A 16,721-nucleotide genomic window follows, 5' to 3' on the forward strand; every position below is an offset into this window, starting at 1 on the left:
AATGCCGGCCTGCCTGGCCGAGGCTCAGAGTGGGTTCCCCTTGAGACAAACAGCTCTATAAGAACTAAAGGGGTGCCCCTATAGGACACCATCACTGCTGGTAGGAAGCTGGTATGCCCTCTCCACCTCTGCAAGTCTGGGTGCTCAGGGGCAGCGGCCCCCAGGGTGTTCCCTCCCCAGTTTCTGCTGTGCATGCGCACTCCGTCCTGTCTGAATAACCACACACCTGATGCACTTCCAGGTTTAATAAGCCACATCCTCAGTTGAGCCTGGGGTGAAACGTGAGACCGACTGTGAGTGTGGTGTTTGTTGTCAGTAGGCGGGCCTGGGGCTGCAGAACCATCATCCCACCACCAGTCCTCATGCACGAGCTCAGCACAGCCCTACTCCAGTGCACACTCCAAAGATGGCCTAGGCTGCCAGATGGCAATGTGACATTTACCAGAGAGGAAGCAGGCAGTGGGACACTGAGATAGCTGCTAGCCCAGCAGAAGCAGGCAGACATACGACCATCCGGGAGGGAGGCTGGTCCAGGCCCACACTGCTCATCTGGAGCTCGTGTGGCCCACTGTGGAAGTTGCAGGGCTGCTTAGCATACGGGCAGGATGAAGCTCCTCTGGTCCCGGGTAAAGATGGGAAGTGGGGAGGCTGCAGGGCACAATGGGGTTGCTCTGCACTAGCTGCTTAGTTTGTCCCTGTGACTGGCAGGGCACAGATGCACAACCCCATGGGCACTTAGGCAGTGGGGGTGGGAAGTCACCCCTGAGACTCACCCTCTTTCAGGTACCCAGCTTCCTTCCGGGAGGGATTAGGTGGATGAGTATGATGCTTGGGAAAAGAACTTACACAGCCCGACTCCCACCTGGAGAGGTCAAAGGAGGTGGGTGTTTGGTGCCTCCATGTCTGGAGGGTGCCAGCTGCCCCCTGTCTTATACTAAATGGACAGCTAAGTAGCCACAGAATATAAGGCTGTGTCCAGGCCAGGATTCCCTGGCTCCCTGCCAGCAAAGCAAAAGCAAAGAAATACAGCAACCTCAAGGTTCAGGGGAAAACAGACCTGCCTGAAAAACCTCAGAGGTGATCAACCTCAGGATTCCTCTCAGGGACAAATCTCTACAGGATCACATTCCGGGGGATGGGAGGAAGAACAGGAAGAAGCCAAGACAGAAAATGGACTGTTGGCCTCCCCAACCGCAGAAGCTTCTGAGCTGACCCCTGAAAGGAGGAGGAGGTCTTCTCTCCTTAAGGCACCCAGATCAGGGTAGAGGCAAATTCTTTACTGGCCCAATGCCTGGGGCTGCTGAAGGCAAGGCCAAGGGCAGTGGAGGCCCAGCCCTGCAAACACTGGGGTACACCCTGCCCCCAAACCCATCCCTTCTGCCATCGTCCCTGGGGTCTGGGCAGCAACAGGACTCAGTGTGGGAGCCAGGAGACCCGGTGATACCCGTGGAGACCCCTCTGCTGGCTTCCCTTATTCTCTGTGGGTTTTGAGAGGTTCATTTGCTGCTGTTTCCCTGAAAATGACAGAAGAGAAGAGGAGTTACTCCACGGACAGTACAACAGTCTACTTACAGGGGCTGAGCTGGGCTCAGTAAGGCCACACTATAACCTAGATCTCTCTGCTGAACTTCCACAGCCCTCACTGTGGTGGGAAGGAGTCCCACCTTTCACCTGCAGGCTTATTCTTCCTCCTGCTTCTCCACTTTGTGCATGGTGCTCCCATCCTTCACGAGTTGCCAGGGACAGAAACCTGTGCATTGGCAGGCCTCCTAACTGGCCTTGTGCCCTCTCTATTGGATAGGGTGTTTCAAGTCCCTCCACGCCTTCATGTTTGACCTCAGACGTCACAGCCTTGTCTATCCTTCCAATATGTCACCCTTGTTCTTGCCTCCGGGCGTTGTTCTGTCCATTCTCTTTGCTTGGTACACCGCCTTGCCTTTGCTCTCTGTTTAGGTGTCTGACTTGGAAGACACCTGCTCTGACAGCCCTCACCTCTGCACTGCTGCCCGCCCTTCCTTTAAATCTCTAGCTCCCCCTCTGAGCAGGGCCTGGGTTGTTCTTCTCTGGACCCAGTGGGGACCCTGCCATGCGGTAGGAGCTCAGAGATCACCTGAATGAATGCTCTAACTAGTGACTTCATGTTTTACACATGAGGAGCTGATCCTGAGGAGGCCAGTCGGGGCACTAAGGACAGAGGGTCCTGCCTTTCCAACTGAGGGGCTTACAGTGGAGTGGAATCCTACAGACTTGCCACTTCATCTCTGAAATTGTGACAATAATACCATCTGCCCCACAGGTTACTGAACAGGTTATGGATGGCTATAAAGACATCAGTGTCATGAAGCCTGAGGTCTATTGCAGGCCCTGGAATGTGCTGCGAATGCCACTAAGCTGGTGGACTACCTTGAGAACTCCCTTTCCCTGTCCTCAGCTCAGGAGTGGCTTCTGCCTACTAAGCGCATGGAGTAGAAATCAGAATAGATTTACTCACCAGGAAGGGAAATGCGTGGAGCCATCAGGTGTGGATCCGTTCTGGCCGCCCAGACCTGGGGGCAGGAACACATCCAGAAATGCAACAGGCTGGGGGTGGGTATCCGAGCAGTTATCAGCCCAGGTCAGAGGTACTGTTTGCTGGACAGAGTAGTGGAAGCCCTAAGGGACTAGTGGTATTGTCTGATGGGGGGTTCAAAGGAATTTATACGTTATGGGTGGACTGGTGGGGTTTTCGGTGTGAAATGAATGTTGACATGGGTCAGGGGTACAGCATTAAGTTGTGATGAGGTTCTCAAGGGATCAGTGGTAATCTGGGGGGGATTCGGGAGAGCCCAAAGGTACACTCTATGGCGGAGGGAGTGTGGCCGGCCCACGGAAGCTGGTGGGGAGTCTCACCTGGGCGGTGATACAGCCCGGTCACCGTACTCCCGTAGAACCCCCACGCCAGCTGGATGCTCAGGAGACTTAACACCAACCAAAACAGCAGCAGCTTGAAGAGAGTCACGCGCATGTCTTGCGCCTCCCACTCCCGAAGGAACTCGCTGCCGAGGGCGCCCAGCGCGCCCAGCACCGTGGCCGGTAGAGCCTGCAAGGACTGCCCAGACCAAGGTTCCGCCATGACTGGCCGGCGCCTCACCCGGGGGACTGTCACTGTTGTCCCCACTGCGCAAGCGTCTGGTCTTCCGGGCCCAGGTCCTCTAGTGCGCACGCGTAAACCTAAGCAAGGCGCGTCTACCTCGCTTGCGCGAAGAGTTGGCAGTTTGGGGCGGAGTATCAAAACCGCGCACGCGCACCTAGCCCCACCCTACTAACTTAAAGGATGAGTGACTAGAGGGGTATAAAATAGCAACCAGGTCTTTTATAGCCCCGGAGTTCCCGTGATGCCCCACGCGGCTGCAATGATTGGTTAAGCGCCTTGCCTTTAGGGTGTGGACGCGCTCCTGAGCAATCGTGGCTGAGCAGGGAGTGCGCGCGCGTGCGCGGGGCCGCGACTGGGCCCGGCTCGAGCCCGCTGGGCACGCGGGGGCGCGCACGTCGCTCCCCGCCCTCCCGCCGCCGTCGCCGCCCGCTCTTGGTTTCTCGCGCTCCCCGCCCGTCGCTCTCCGTCGGTTGTCTCGTTAGTCAGCCGCCGCCTCCTCAACCACCCGCCGTAGTCCTCGAGCTTGCGACTCGAGGACAAGCGTCCTCAGCGCGGAGAGGCCGGACTCGGAGTCGTCGCCTGAGGTGAGTGAGACGGTTCCCTCCTAGCGCCGCGGCGCCGCGGGCCCGCCCGCCCGGCACTCTTCCGGCCGCCCGCCGGCCGCCGCCCCGCCGCGGCCGCGCCCCACCTGCTGCTCTTGGCCGGCAGCACCAGCACCAGGACCCTGGCCCCTGACCCCGACTCCAGGCCGGGGACCCAGGCCCGGCTTCCCAAAGCGGCGGCCCCGCCCGCGCAGTCCCCGGAAGCGCGCCCCGCGGCCTCCCGCGCCCCTTCCCCCGCCCGGCCAGGCCTGCTAGAGCCCAAGCCGCCCGCCCGCGGTCCCCGTCGCTTCCTCTCTCGGCCGAGCCGGCAGGGCGGGGGCTCTGAGCCGGGCCCCACGACCCGCCGGGCAGCCGGCCCCTGTGAAGCGCGCGTGGCTGTCGGAGTTGAAATGGGAAAGAAACTCTTTACAACTCCATTTTGGCTTTTTCATTTAATATGAAACATGAATCACCGTTTTATACTGCATGAAGTCCAGTTATGTTTTGGGTATTTTCTTTTTTAATGCAGTATTCTTTGAAATTTTGTAAGTAAAGCATAGTGTTGAAATCTTAGAGGTTAGGATTCTTCGGTATTGAAGGGAATTTTCCGGTTGAAAGGAACATTTTTTTTCATGATTTAAACTCTGTGGGATCACAATAAAGTAATAATTTGCTTAGTCTAAGTTGCTACCTTGATTAGGAATCAGCTAAACATCTGTGCTTAGTTACCTATTAGATCCAGTTACAAGTTCATTAAATGGCACTATTTGCAGTCAGTTTGGTCAGAACCATGTTTAGTAGTTTATAATGGAAAATTGGCATTCTTTCTACCTGGAGTTGGTTCACTCGTGTTTCTTAATAGTCCTGATTTAACATTTTTACCTCTGTTGGTAACTTGTTTGACTCTTTCTGTGTTTTAAGTCTTTTTAAATAAATCTTTCTTGCAGGTGTGTAATGGGATTATATTCCTGCCAGATCTGAAGGGGGGGAAATACTTCAAAAAAAATTCTTTTAAATGTTGTTTGTGGTGAGAATTTTTCTGCCACTTAGTGTCGCACACCCAGATGTGTAATGTTTATGTACCATTGCTTGATTGTCACTTTAGACATGGCTCAATTGCGAGAGATGTTGTTTTGAGCATTTGGCACAAGTGACATTGTTTGGACTGAAATACAAGATTAGTTCTTAATTGTAAAGGACAATTAAGAAAGATCTCTTTTGATAAATTGCCTTAGGTAGTTGTTTTTGTTTTGTTTTTTTTTTTAGAGCACTGGTGGGTGGCTCTTGGAGACATAAAATGTGTAAGATTAAAAACAAACAAAAATATATATAACATGGAATTTGGTTTTAGTCAACGTCTAGCCCTAGATTTATAGCCTCTGTTCTCATAAAAATCCATACTAGAGGCAAGAAGAGATTAGGAATCCACTAATTTTTTTCATTGATCAAGAATTTTAGACCTGAAAGCAATCTTCAGGACTTGTATTCCCAACCTTATTTGCAGATGGGAAGCTGAGTCCCAGAGACTTCAGTAAATTTCCCACAGTTGTATGTCTAGTCGGGTGCCAGCCAGAACTATTTCTCTGTAAGATCTTCTCCATGTCCTCCCAAACAGCTTGCTTAGAGTCAGCTAAAAGTCAGGACTTTCAGCTTATTCCAGTGCTTCTCCTTTTATGTATTGCTGGTTTTTTTTTTTTTTAATGTATTGAGAGAATCTAAAAGTTTTTTCAAGCAAAGTTCAATTCTTTAGCTTTTCTCTCCTTTCTGTAATTTGGATGGTCCTATAGCAGTTGATTGAAATAGGTAAATGAATATACAGGGTCTCTGCCTGGTGTAGTTTCTGGTTTTAGATGTTATGGCCTTTTCGAGGGACCCAGCTTATTCCAGAGGCAGGACCAGGCTCCCCTGTTCCAAATCCAATGTAATTATGCCCTGGTAAGTTCTAATAGGCAACTGTGGGCTCTTGATTTGAGGTGGGATGGGGAGAAAAAGCATATATCAAGAATATAGTTTCATATGTATGTGGTAGTGGTTTTGCTGGAGTGTTTTCAGCCCTGATTCCTTGTTTGTCAGTTAACTCTTTTTAAAAGTTTAACCTGGGAGACTTCCCTGGTGGTTCAGAGTTAAGACTGCAGATCCAGTGCAGAGGGCACAGGTTCAATTCCTGGTCAGTGAATTAAGATCCCAGATGTTTCATGGTGTGGCAGAAAAAAGTTTAACCTGGCTATGTGGGGGTGTAAGTTATTAGGAGAGTAAAAACATAGATCTTCAGGTGTTTCTTGTTCAGAGGGTGGAGTCCAGGCAGTGACTCGAGGAGGTGGGTTGCTACTTTGTCTTGGAGCTGAGAGATTTATGTTAACTTTGCCAGAAGAAAGACTGATATTTTCAACTTTTAAGAGCACTAATTTGGATTTGCTGGGCTTCTATAGATAGCACCTCAGATTTAATTGCATTGTGGCTGGTAGTGATAATTTTAAACGGGATTGAACATAATCAGTGGATTTTATCACATATTTGTAGTTTAAAAGGGAATTAAAAAGAGAAAAAAGGAATTAAGGGAATTTCTTCTTCCCTTACCACTTAGTTTATACCTTTATGCTTGCACTTTGACATTAATGTAACCAAATTTTAAACTTGTGTTAATGTATCTTCCTATAGTCTGCTCTCTGGGGACATGCTCACTGTTAAATACTTGTGAGATTAATAAATTAAAATTTTCAAGACAGTTTGAAGTTAGTAATTACTGCAAAATTCCTATTTCAAGTGACTCATTTTTAATCTGTGGTGCTGTAGTATTAAATAAGGGCCTTGTATACTCATAATTATGGTAGTCATGTGACCAAAAATCAGATAGACATCGAAGCTGCTCATTCTGAGTGTTGGTCTGAGTTTATTGGTGCTTCCTCCACGTGATTCGAAAAGATTTTTATAGCAAATAATCATCAAAAACATGAGATACTCTTAAATCTGAGCCAGTTTGTAGTTGATAGCAGAATGAGGTTTTTTTTTTTAAGAGGATGAGTAAAGTAAATGTGCTTAAGCATATTTATAATAGCATCTTAATATTCCAGGAAAGGGAAAGAGAACACAAACAGCCAGTGAAATAAGTTTGCAGTGTAGTGAAGGGAAAAGTAGGAGGTAAAATGAAATTAGAGAGGTGGGCAGGGACCACATCATGTAGGATCTTTTAGGATATGGGATGTTTTTGGATTTTTTATTTTAATCATCAGATTTTTTTTTAAAAATGAGGATGATGATACGATCCTACATTAAACAGTTAGAATCATTTACCAAGAGCAGGGGATATGTCTGAATCCACTCTGCCTTCAAAACAGTAAACTAATACCGCTCATTTCTGACAAAAGTATCAGAAGGATTTCATATTATTAATGTCTTTAGCCTAATAACTTCAACCTATGTTTTTGAAGCCATTGGCTTTTGGACAGTTGTCTTTTAGCCTGCAGTGTCTCTGTAATGCCTGTATTAAAAAGGAAATGTAATTTGATAAAGCAGGTCATTCAGATGTTCATGGTAGGCTGGGTGGTAGGCATACAGGTGTTCAGTGTAAAATTCTTTTACCTGTGCTGTGTGTTGATAATGCTGTGTGTTGCATGTCTATAATTTTGGAAATTTTACATAAAATTCATCTGCTTTTGATTTTAACTTTCAAAAGGGCAACATTATAACATTCAGAAAATAAGGTTGATACTGTGCATTTTGTTGAGTGAAAGAGGCCAAAACATTTAAAAGTGGTCACTTTCATGGTATGTTGATTAAAATTAAATTCTGCATTTATTCCTCCTCTGGATTCTGAATTACTTACCAGGTCTTTGTGCAAACCCGTTTTACATCTTGTGCTTTGTTTTTCTCCCCCATGAAATGAATAGACATAATTCCTGATTTCGTTTTATTTTGTGTGTGTTTTTATAGTGCCTTTCATCTGAGAAGTTCAGGGCACTTTGTAGAACTTCTGCCATACAGGCCGTGGGTCTTGCAGCACATTTGTAAGGTATGTAAATAACTTTCATTCCTCTTTCTCCATGGAAGAGAAATTATTATGTATTACATATTAACGTAAGTTCTAGGGAAATGTCCGTGCAGTACTGTTTTGATTTTCTTTTCCACCAACCTTGAGATCTTTATCTTACTCCATAACTTTCCCCTCTGGTCTTGTTTCCCTATGTCTCTCCATACAATACTCCTATAACTTCGTTTTTCTCTTCTGTTCTACCAGTATTTCTTCCTTAGTTGACAGTATATTTTCTAACCTCTTAATTTTTAAGATGTGTTTACCGCATTTTACACATACTTCTCTCACTTCTGTTTCACTCTCATCTTAATTCTTTTTTTAATGTCTTTACGTTTTCACTTTTTCTATAGTTTGGTCACCTTACACACATCTTACCACAGCCTGTGCTATGGGTATGTCTGATTGTCAATAAAAAATAATTCAGTCAGAGAATGAAGATTGGAGGATAATTCTTCCTCTTGCCAGAGGAGTCAGCAGTAGTACTGGTTTGAGTGGGAGCGGTGTTAATAGCAGGTGTAACAGCCCACTCTGGGGCTATTCAGGTATTTTAAACTGATTACAAATAAAGGAAATAGAATCGTCTAATTTAATTGATACCAAGTATCCTGATTTGGTACTATTTTGACTACCTTTTCTTGTTCTCCTTGGGTCGGAGGGAACTCTATATATAAAGAAGAGAGCTCTTAAGAGGATGAATATTCTCTTTTGGTGAGATGGGCTACCTGGCAGGGAAGTCACATAATGGTAATGGTTTGGGTTGGCTTTGAACTTCTTAGCATGGTAAGAGGAATGGCCAAGCTAGCTTGTCATTTTTCATTCATTGAAGAAATAGTTCCTCAATAGCTACTATGTGCCAGGTGCTGTCTTGGGACACATTTGAAGAAAACAAAGGCGGTCCCTGCCCTCAGATAGTTTTTTCTTTCTTTTACATTGTCTTCTTTATTCCTAAAAACATTAACATTTTGAATCATTTCATCTGCTTTTCTCAGTATCACTGATGATAAAGTAGAAAGCACATCCAGGGTTAATGGTCACAAAAACATTAGTAGCACTGCCCATTTGTATTCTAGTAGGGAATACTGATGACCTATGGCAAGAGATTAGCCAGTGCAACTGCTGGACATAGGATGACAGCTAGACTAGCACTGCTCGGCATGATGCTCTGTTGCAGTCCCATGAGGCTTGAAATTTCTCCTTTCAGCAGATTTGAGTGATGCTTTAAAGTGGTTTGATTGATGGCCTCTTTTTAAAAAAGGACATACTATGTTTCAGGGTTTTCTCAGTTCAGTTTTTACATTATTGAGTTAAAAACAAAAGTAAAGTTATGCTTTTGCTCTGTAGGTTTGCTTAAATCAGAATTTTTTTTTTTTAAACTGGGAAGGCTGATGGCCCTATAATTACAAAAGAATTCTGCCAAAGATGACCTGCCTGCCTGTCTAGCTAGCTATCCATCTGTCTTTAAGCAGATTATTTAATTTCTTTGAAACTCAGGACCTACATCTGTGAAATGAAGATTCCCTTTCATAGGAATTTTAGATGAAATAATATGTGAAGAGCATAGTGCTCGATACATGTTAATTTTCTCCGTTGGTGGAAATACTTGTTCTAACTCTGGTAGATTCTTCAGGTGTATTTTTCTTCTAGGATATCAGTGCATTGAATTTATATAGTGACTGTTTGCTTTCAGAATGATGAGGATTTTGATAGGAAGCTTAGTTATATGAATTTCTTTACTGCTGCCTGACCGTATAGGAGAAGCACACGTTTGTTGTTGTCTTTTGTTTGTTTAACTGTAGGAGTTGGTATGTTGGACTAAGGTTTCACCATCATTTTTATACATGTTAACTGACATCGTGAATAATAGTTTGGTAAACATGAGACCATGTTAATCACAAGTTGTCTAGATTCATTCTTGGGTTGTAGTAGTGATTCTGCCTTTATCTGACGATGTAATCATTTAGTTTTACGCTTAAGCATCAGTAAATAGTAGCAGCAGAGATGGCACTCTCCAAGAAATGGACAGAAAAGTAGATCCATGGGGTGGAGATTTTTTTCTATTACTTGCTGCCACTGCCTTTTATAACTGAAGGGGTTTTGAACAATATCTAATCCATGCCAACTCATACACATTCATGTGTCTAATTGTAGCTGAAGAATCTTCAATCACAAAGCATTTATTTATCCTGTACGAACTATATGCAAACTTCATTTATCTTTCAGACTTACTCTTTAGAAGTATTATTTTCCATTAATTAAGTGTTCTCACTTTGCATCCTTACCATAGTCCCTAAGGCTGCTGCTGCTACTGCTAAGTCGCTTCAGTCGTGTCCGACTCTGTGCAACCCCAGAGATGGCAGCCCACCAGGCTTCCCCGTCCCTGGGATTCTCCAGGCAAGAACACTGGAGTGGATTGCCATTTCCTTCTCCAATGCATGAAAGTGAAAAGTGAAAGTGAAGTCACTCAGTCTGTCCGACTCCTAGCAACCCCATGGACTGCAGCCTACCAGGCTCCTCCATCCATGGGATTTTTCAGGCAAGAGTACTGGAGTGGGGTGCCATTGCCTTCTCCGGGAAGACAGTATAAAGGGCCTTAAAAAATAGAATTATCATATGACCCAGAAATGTCACTTCTGGGTTAATACCCCAAAGAATTAAAAGCAGAGTCTTGAGATATTTGTACAGGTGTGTTCACAGTAGCATTATTCATAGGAGCTGAAACAGGGAAGCAGCATAGTGTCTTCTAGCCAGTGAATGGATAAGCAAACTATGCTATATACATACAATGGAGTATTATTTAGCCTTAAAATGAAAGGAAATTCTGCAGTGTGCTACAACATAGATGAACCTTGAGAACATGCTAACTGAAATAAGCCAGTCACAAAAAGACAAATACTATATGATTCCACTTATATGAGGTACTTAGAGTAGTCAAAACCATAGAGACAAAGTGGAATGGTGGTTGCCGAGGGTTGGGGAGGGGTGAAGAATAGTCGAGTAGGGGAGGGCAGTTAATGTGCAATGGGTATAGTTTTAGACTACAAGATGGAGAGTTAGTGGATACACTGTGGTGATGGTTGTGCAACATTATGACAGTATTTAATACCACTTAACTGTACACTGAAAAATGGTTAGGATAGTAAACTTTGTGCAGTCCTTCTCTCAGACTTCGGGCTTCTGTTGGAGCTTTAAAGGTATTTTAGGGCAAGCGGGTTGGTAAAGTGTGGATATTCAGTGCAGAGCAGAAGGGGTTGAGCTTGAAAACAACAAGCCTTTCTCACATCTCAGCCTCCCAAGGTTCTCACTTCAGAGAAAACCTTTGTACCTGTTTCCTGTATATAAACCAAGTAACTGTTTTATATGTATCCTTCTAGTCATACTCTGTCCCTTTTTTATATAAAGACTAATGCACATCCCACTGTTATACATCTGTTCTTTCCCCTTAACAATATGTCTTGGTAATTATTTGACAAGATAGTTGAAAGTATACATTGTGGAAAATAGTTTGGCAGTTCCTTAAATAGCTAAATATAGAATTACTGTGAGACCCAGCAATTCCATTCCTAGGTATATACCTAAAAGAATTGAAAACAGGTACACAAATGCTTGTACATAAATGTTCATAGCAGTCCTATTCAAATAGCCAAAGAGTGGAAATAATCCAAATGTGCGTCAACAGGTGAATGGGTAAACAGTGTACATACATACAATGGAATATTTTTTAAAAATGAGGCACTGATACATGCTGTAGTATGGATAAACCTTGAAAGCATTATGCTAAGTAAAAGAAATCAGACACACAAGGCCACATATTGTATGATTTCATTTATATGAAGTGTCTAGAATAGGTAAATCCGTAGAGACAGAAAGCAAATTGGTGGCTGTAAGGTGTTGAGGGGAGGGGAAACTGAGGAGTGACTGCTTAATGAGTATGGGATTTTCTTTGGTGGTGATGAAAATGAACATGTTTTGGAATTTGGTAGAATTGGTGGTTGCACAATATTGCAGATACACTAAACATTACTGAATGATGCACTTTTAGAAAGTTAACTTTATACTATGTGAATTTCACCTCAACTAAAAAAATTGTTAAAATATATGTTGAGGCCTGATCCTGAAGAGTTTTCAGTTTGTTAGTTGTGGAAACTTGAGAAGAACAGTGATTTTTGGGCCAAAATGCAGTGTGCCTGGCTATGCAGTGTCATTGCTGAAACATCTGCACAGGCCATGAGCAGCTTGGGGCTCTTGCTTCATTTTCCTCTGTGTGTCATTTCTCAAGTCAGGCACTGTCTTGGGGACAATGTCAGTGGAGAATTAGGTTGCACAAAGTCCAATTCTGATTCTGTGCATTTATTTAAAGTTCACCCTGAAATATTTACATTTTGAAGTCAGTGATACAATGATCCTATTAGGAAGCCAGGAGGTATGTTCTCTCCCAGTATTTCTTGGCCGCCTACCCTGCAAAGAATTTAAATCTGGGATGATTCCTTGTTGGCAGTGTTTCGGAGGCTTTGTCATTCTCCTCTGCTTATGTACCTTAGGCCTGCTGCTTTTGGTCTCCAAGGTCCCTTGAACTGATATTGACCCTTGGCAACTGCTTGATCAGGATGGCTAAATAATACTGATAGTACTAGGCTCAAGCTCATTTTGAGCAAATGGACAGATGGTAGTTTGGGCCTCCTTGCCACCCAGTTTCCAGTGTAGTTCATAAATGCATTTGTTTTCAGTTTACTTCCTCAAGTAGTTACTGGTGTTTCCAGTGTGCTCAGCACAGTCCTAGATATGGGTGAACCAGATTGTTGATAAGACAATTTCTGCTCATTGCATTGAAACATAGTTTCTTCCTTTGACTTAAGGAAGAAGTTTGTATTATATTCATTTGTATGTGTATTTTAACAAAAAGACCAAAACAGCAGTGTGGAGAAGGGAGTGCTTATTATGAAAATCTACACTTGTTTTCAGCCAGGTTTATTCTTTGAAGAAAAATCTGATTCTAGTTTGGTTGTTACTTTTAGGACTATCTGAAGGAAAGCCTGTATTTTGACTTTTATTTTCAGTTTTATAGCTCTGATAGCTTTGCTTCAGGAGAGTGCATTGCAGGGCATCCTGTAAACATTCATTTGTGTGTGTTTAAGGACAGGAAATATGGCTCGTGTAGAAAAATTGAGATCCTAAACCAACATAGTATCGTCGTGTTCTGGATAACTGAAGCTTGCATCTTTAAGCTTTACAACTTGTTTTATTCCTGTAGTGAATATCTTTTTCTCTCTTTGTGTCTGGGCCTTAAGCTTTCCTGTGTAATGAGGTTTCCTGTGTAATCCTTTCCTCCTAAAGGATTTTTAAGGTCTGTCCTTAGAGTATGTTGAATTGCTTTAGGACTCTGGCCTGGCCTGAGTGGCACTTCTCTGCCTCCCCATTTTACATTTCTAAGCCTGATTTACAGGGTTTTCTGCTTCCCTGTCATAGGCTACACCTCTTTCTCACTCACGCATGCATTTTCGTAAACTACTGTGCACTTAGTTGCTGCCCAACTAGAATTACGGAGTTGGCTAAAATAAGAACAAATAAGTTCATAGGGAGGATTTGAGTTTTAACACTCCTTCTATAGATAATTGCAGTTCCTGATTTTATGAGGGGTTTCTATATTCTTAAATTACAACAACTGTGTCTTAGAAGGTAGCTCACCACTGGTGTACACAGCTGATCTTTTTGTAACCATTTTCTTAAAAATTTGTATAGAGCAAATTGGTTATGTAAAGTTTCTTTGTGAAATGTATTTTTTTCATATTTGTTATTTGAACACTTAATTATTACATGCTTGGGCCTCTGCTTGTCCAACAATGATGAATAAGAGATGTGATTCTTAAACTAATTGGAGTTTGGCAGGAAGAAACTTCGGAGGGGTGTGATGAGTGAGGTAGAGAGAAATATTACGGATTCAGAGTACTTAAGGGGCCTGATCTAAATTGGGTCAGAGAAGGCCTGAGAGAAAGTGACTTAGCCTTAAGTATGAGGTTATCTAGGTGGGGGAAGGGTGGATGATGTACATCCAGGGGAGAGTAAAGAAAACATGGCTTAATATCCTGAATTACAGGATATTGTTTTGGCTGAGGGTGGTTGTATGCTTTGGGTTTTATAATTTTATGTTAGTGGTTTGGGAGTTGAAGTTTTTTCTTATCTGCAATATGACATTTTGTACCCATATTTCATCCAAAATATTTTTTACACCTCTTGAATTGACACTACTCCCTTCCATAGAAACCAACATTGACAAAACTTGGATAAAGTTGGGGGTAAGTTATTATGTACACTAGGATCATTGTTCTTCATGATGAAATTCACAGGATTTCTATGAGTCTTAAATTTTCCTTGTAAAATTTCAAGTTTAGTTTCCAAAAGACTAGACAGTTTTGGTTTTATAATAGTAATATGTACAAAACTGATTTGTAACTTAATTAGAGAAATAATATAAAATTTCAACTGGATTACATAATTGAGGCATAGGGATGCCAACAAGGTAAGTCTTATGAACTCAACTTCTAATCTGTTGTGTCCTCTGTGTTTAAAATAATGAATGCAGTACAAAAGTAAAAATTAAGTCATGTCCAAAGCTGTGCTGGTGTTAAATGCTTTTATTTCTTGGGTGATTGAGAGGTTGTAGAAAGCTTACTGTAGTCATCACTGTTTCTTTTATGCAACTAATCCCTTTGAAGAATTACGAGGTAAAATAATTTTCTCAAGTATGCTGAGTTAGTGATTTTTTTTCAAGCTGTGATTATTTTCTCTGCATGGAAATTTATTCATTATCTTTCCAAAATATTGTAAAGATCTTGATCCAGCAGAAGCAGTACAGTTACTCAGTTGAATTATTTCTACTTCTCTTTCTTGGCTGGAGAAGTGTTTTGTGCCTGCTTATAATGAATGTTTGGCTAATAAACGTCTGTGTATATAATGCATTCATTATAATCTGGTAGCATTATCTTAAAAGTCTTTGGTGGCTCCTTATATGCTAAAAACTGTGCACAGAGGCAGATTTCCTGTGAGTCTAAGAAAAAAAATTTTGTAAAAATGTGTGGTCCCTAACCAAATTATCAAAATTATTTAGCAAATTTACATTGTAGCATTCAAATTGCTGTCTGCCCCTACAGTTTAGCTTGAAGTCATAACTCAGCCAATCCCCTCCTCACCTAATTTAAAGCCTGTTTTGTTTTTATATCAGGAGGCGCTCAATCTATTTCCCTGAGATAAGAGCATGGTTATTGGTCATGGAAAAATCAGACTTTAGTGCATTACAAAAGGTGCTTAGAAAGTATTAATAGGAATGTGATTGTGTGTTTATAGCAGATTGACATTGGTTAAGGATTTCATAGTTGCCATTCAGAAAGTTATAAAAATCATAGACTCATTTGATGGCAAAACCTAAACTGAACTGGTGAGAAGTTGTGTAGTCTTCATCCAACTTGGTGTGATTGTTGATTTATTTTACTGAAGAACTGTTAACCCAGTGTGTGTGTTACAGAATATTTGGCATTTGTACCATATTGCCTTTCTAAATATGAAAAATTCTGAATTTAGAAACATCTAACCGCAAGACTGTTGGTTGAAGAATTGTGGATCTGTAGTTCTTGGCAGTGAGGGAAAAGCTAAGTCTTTTTCTTTAATGGTAAAGGAGAATGCAGGATGAAGTATGGATGGGATATGCACGTTGGAAAAATAATTATTTGCTGAGCTGGTTAAAGTTTCATTTTAGGAAAAATATTCCTTTCAGATCAGGCCATGTTATAAACTGTTCTTCAAATTCTGGACAGATAGAATTTGAAGGGACAGAGTTGCCGTTTGTATAAAATAAGACCTAAATAATAATGACACACATTTATTGAACATTGACCTATTTTCCATATATGGAAGCTCTTTTTGTATAATATATTATTTGATCTTTATGATAGTCCTGTTTGAAAGGTTCCATTCTTCACTTGACAGATAAGGAAATTGTAAAGGGGCACAAAGCTAGTAAGATAACTTCCAGGTAATGTAGCTCCTTTACTGCTACTGTAAACTGCCTTTTTTCTACTCAGTTGCTTCCTATAACTGGAAGTTAATTTCGCGAAGAACCTTTTCTTTGGCTAGTCTGTGTGGGACCTGTCCATGTAGTGAATATTTCTCATTTTATGTAGTAGTCCATATAGTAGATGCTGTATGCTTGTGAGACACACCCAGGATGGGACTCTGATTTTGAACCCCCAAAATAACGTTTGGTCAAATAACACTGATGAGAGTGTTTTGGGTTGGGAGGGGTGGTGGATCAGAATCACTGGGATGCTGAGAGCTTGTGTCAGCTGTCCCCTTCCTGAATCTGTGGATGGTGGAAGGGTTAAAGTGCATGTGCTTACACCTTCCTCCAACTACAGTGAATTATCAGGATTATTCATAAGGTAACATAACAGTGGACATGCACAGTTTCCAGGCCTTTTCCCCTTCTGCTTGGAAGGACTCAATAGAATGCAAGGAGGGAATGCTTATGGGCCTTAAAACATGTACTGAATTAGGGAATTTTTCATTTTAGGGAAAAAAACACCACTATATTCAGGTAACCTTGACTCTGCTTTAATTTATGGAAAAAATAAATTTCTTGTATCTTCAGTATTTTAGCTATTATTAACAAATTATTTCTGATCCCCTATAATGAATCTCTTCATCCTGGTTGAACACTGATGCCCCCTAAAATATTACCAGAGCATTGGGCTTTTGCTAAAGGCCTTTTGCCATACCTCATGTGGTAAGATAGACATCTAGCCCTTTTTTCTCCTTTTACGGTGTTGTTTCATGCACGAATGTAGGGGCTAGCTACAGTTTTTATATACAGTGGTTTGTTAATTGTAAGTCTTGTTTGAAAAGAAATAACTTCCTACTTGAAGAATGAGACTTAAGACTAATTCAGGAAAGCAGGCAAGTAACTAAGAGGAAGTAAATTTGAAGGGTA

At 42.4% G+C, this 16,721-nt stretch overlaps 2 protein-coding genes across 2 annotated transcripts in view; one reads left to right on the forward strand and one right to left on the reverse strand.

The window, feature by feature from the left end:
- Nucleotides 1-230: 230 nt before the first annotated feature.
- Nucleotides 231-3,294, reverse strand: TCTA (T cell leukemia translocation altered). The gene is made up of 3 exons (XM_005892088.3): nt 2,890-3,294; nt 2,492-2,546; nt 231-1,514 (listed from the first exon to the last, which is right to left on the reverse strand). The coding sequence occupies exons 1-3, from the start codon at nt 3,110-3,112 to the stop codon at nt 1,472-1,474; spliced, it is 321 nt and encodes a 106-aa protein (XP_005892150.1). The 5' UTR covers nt 3,113-3,294; the 3' UTR covers nt 231-1,471.
- Nucleotides 3,295-3,563: 269 nt separating this feature from the next.
- Nucleotides 3,564-16,721, forward strand: part of RHOA (ras homolog family member A) — a 49,841-nt gene continuing 36,683 nt past the window's right edge. The window contains exons 1-2 of the mRNA XM_070359408.1: nt 3,564-3,717; nt 7,645-7,723. The gene's annotated coding sequence lies outside the window, so the exon portion shown is untranslated. The remainder of the gene's footprint in view (nt 3,718-7,644; nt 7,724-16,721) is intronic.

This window comes from Bos mutus, chromosome 22, assembly GCF_027580195.1.
Source record: "Bos mutus isolate GX-2022 chromosome 22, NWIPB_WYAK_1.1, whole genome shotgun sequence".
Classification (NCBI taxonomy): Eukaryota; Metazoa; Chordata; class Mammalia; order Artiodactyla; family Bovidae; genus Bos; species Bos mutus.

What these genes read in the sequence shown, in the direction of transcription:
- TCTA (XM_005892088.3), bottom strand. Translation starts at nt 3,112, where the DNA reads ATGGCGGAACCTTGGTCTGGGCAGTCCTTGCAGGCTCTACCGGCCACG. An exon ending in CGGGCTGTATCACCGCCCAG is followed by an intron (nt 2,547 to 2,889) that starts GTGAGACTCCCC and finishes TCCTGCCCCCAG; the next exon opens with GTCTGGGCGGCCAGAACGGA. An exon ending in TCCACGCATTTCCCTTCCTG is followed by an intron (nt 1,515 to 2,491) that starts GTGAGTAAATCT and finishes TGTCATTTTCAG; the next exon opens with GGAAACAGCAGCAAATGAAC.